This window comes from Limulus polyphemus, unplaced genomic scaffold (assembly GCF_000517525.1).
Source record: "Limulus polyphemus unplaced genomic scaffold, Limulus_polyphemus-2.1.2 Scaffold10658, whole genome shotgun sequence".
Taxonomy (NCBI): domain Eukaryota; kingdom Metazoa; phylum Arthropoda; class Merostomata; order Xiphosura; family Limulidae; genus Limulus; species Limulus polyphemus.
Window position 1 is genome coordinate 16395 of NW_013676268.1, and position 2084 is coordinate 18478.

The 2084-nt window shown below is 35.7% G+C and overlaps 1 protein-coding gene across 1 annotated transcript in view; it reads right to left on the reverse strand.

Annotated features, from left to right (window-relative positions):
• The window catches only part of LOC106476468 (sphingosine kinase 1-like), a 3710-nt gene extending 2481 nt beyond the window's left edge, over window positions 1-1229 (reverse strand). Inside the window, exon 1 of the mRNA XM_013937126.2 lies at window positions 1014-1229. Coding sequence (XP_013792580.2) covers window positions 1014-1224 — 211 coding nt within the window. The 5' untranslated portion in view covers window positions 1225-1229. The remainder of the gene's footprint in view (window positions 1-1013) is intronic.
• Between the last annotated feature and the right edge of the window lie 855 nt (window positions 1230-2084).

The following is a 2084-nucleotide window of genomic DNA, read 5'->3' on the forward strand; positions in this document are numbered from 1 at the left end:
GTTTGATTTAGTAATATACCTGAATATGTTTACTTACTGGCCACATTTGATATGGCCATTTTGTACTTTGAGGGCAATTAATTTTGCAAATTCCAAGTTTCTTTGCAAAATGCTTCTGAAAATAAAATTATTTTTAAATATTAATTATTTTCACATAGGTTTGTTTGTTTGAAGCTAAAAACAAAGATACACAATGGGCTATTTGTGCTCTGCCCACCACGGGTACCGAAACCCGGTTTCTAGCGTTGTAAGTCCGCAGACATGCCGCTGTGCCAGTGGGGGGCTTTCACGTAGGAATACAAGTTGTTTTGAAAGATAATAATTTTGTTAAATAACACCGAACTTATAAAGCGAAAAATATTTACACAGTTGAGATCCTCTTCCAGTTTATTATAAAATTTAGCTCAGAATGAACTACATTAAACATTTGCTTCATTTTTCATAGCTTATAATACTAGAAACCGGGTTTCGATACCCCTGGAGGGCAGAGCACAGAATCCCATTGTGTAGTTTTGTGTTTAACTTCAAACAAATAAACATTTTTCAGAAAAAGAATATATTTATATATTCGAGAGAAGACCAGTACAGTTAAGAAGTTGACAGAGGGCGCGAGTGTTGCAAAATCACTGAATCTATCTATCGCAGTCCATAATTTTGAACTTCTGACTAGAGGAAGGCAGCCAATCAGCAGCACGTTACCACCCACAATCCACGCTAAGGAATTGATTGTCACTCTTATAACCCATTCACAGCTTATTAAAGTGCGTGAAATATTTTGTGGTATCGCACGGATTAAAACTCGGCTCGTCAGTTCTGGAAACAAACAAAATATACTTAAAATTTGAAACCAAAAAAAAAAAAAAGTAAATTCTCCTCAATCCATAACAGTTAACAAAATTAAAAATATTTCCAAGAACTCGTATCTTTTTACCAGCATACAAGATCTACTGTAATTAGTGGTGTAATCTGTTCTCGAAACTGCCGTCGTTACTTTATCAAAAGTTCCAACTTACTGAGCGATTTAACCATTCCTGATAAGCCGTATCGGGCTTCTCCAAAGCAGCGAAGGGCTTCAGCTTCTAAGATGATATCAGCAACGAGCCCCCATTCCAAAGAAGACAAAGAACATGTAGCATCATCAGCAGTTTGTAACAGTATAAGCTTTGTTTTCTGACTGTTTCCACGGATGATATTCATCACAGATGACGTCACAGGCTCTAACATAAAGGGCTCACTAAGGAAAGTATATAAAAAAAGCTCAGTTGAACGAAAATTATACTAAACGTAATTTTAAAAATGTGGCAGTGGTACGCGCAATGTTTAAATACACACATGTATATTTATTTATTTATTTTCTTACTTCTCCCTTCAAACTTCACAGGTTTTTACAAAAGTAGTTGCTGCCTACTATAAGTTTAATATCATTTATACAAATCAATACAATAGAAGAGGTGAGACCCCCCCCCCAGCGGACTTACAACGCTAGATACCGGGTTTTGATACCCGTGGTGGGTAGAGCACAGATACCCCATAGTGTAGCTTTGTGCTTAACTTCAAATAAAATAAAGATAATGTAAAAGAAAAACCTAAGTTGGGTAATTAAAATAAACATAGAAGTTTTATTAAATAACAGATGAACAATGAAGTTACACGGGTCAAGGAATCAAAATCAAAATGACTTTAGCGAAATAAGTACGGAAGCTTCATAAGGAAACAGAACAGGTCAGGAGATATACCAAAGAAGTGGTCAAAATGAATTGGAGCTAAAGTAGGGAACAACTAGGCGTCTTCTAAAAACAACATTGGAGCTGTAATGGAAAAAACTAGGTGTCTTATAAAATGAACATTGGAGCTGTAGTAAGGAACAACTAGAAGTCTTATAAAGAAAACATTGGAGCTGTAGTAGGGAACAACTAGGCGTCTTCTAAAAACAACATTGGAGCTGTAATGAAAAAACTAGGTGTCTTATAAAATGAACATTGGAGCTGTAATGAAAAAAACTAGGTGTCTTATAAAATGAACATTGGAGCTGTAGTAGGGAACAACTAGGCGTCTTCTAAAAACAACATCGGAGCTGTAATGAA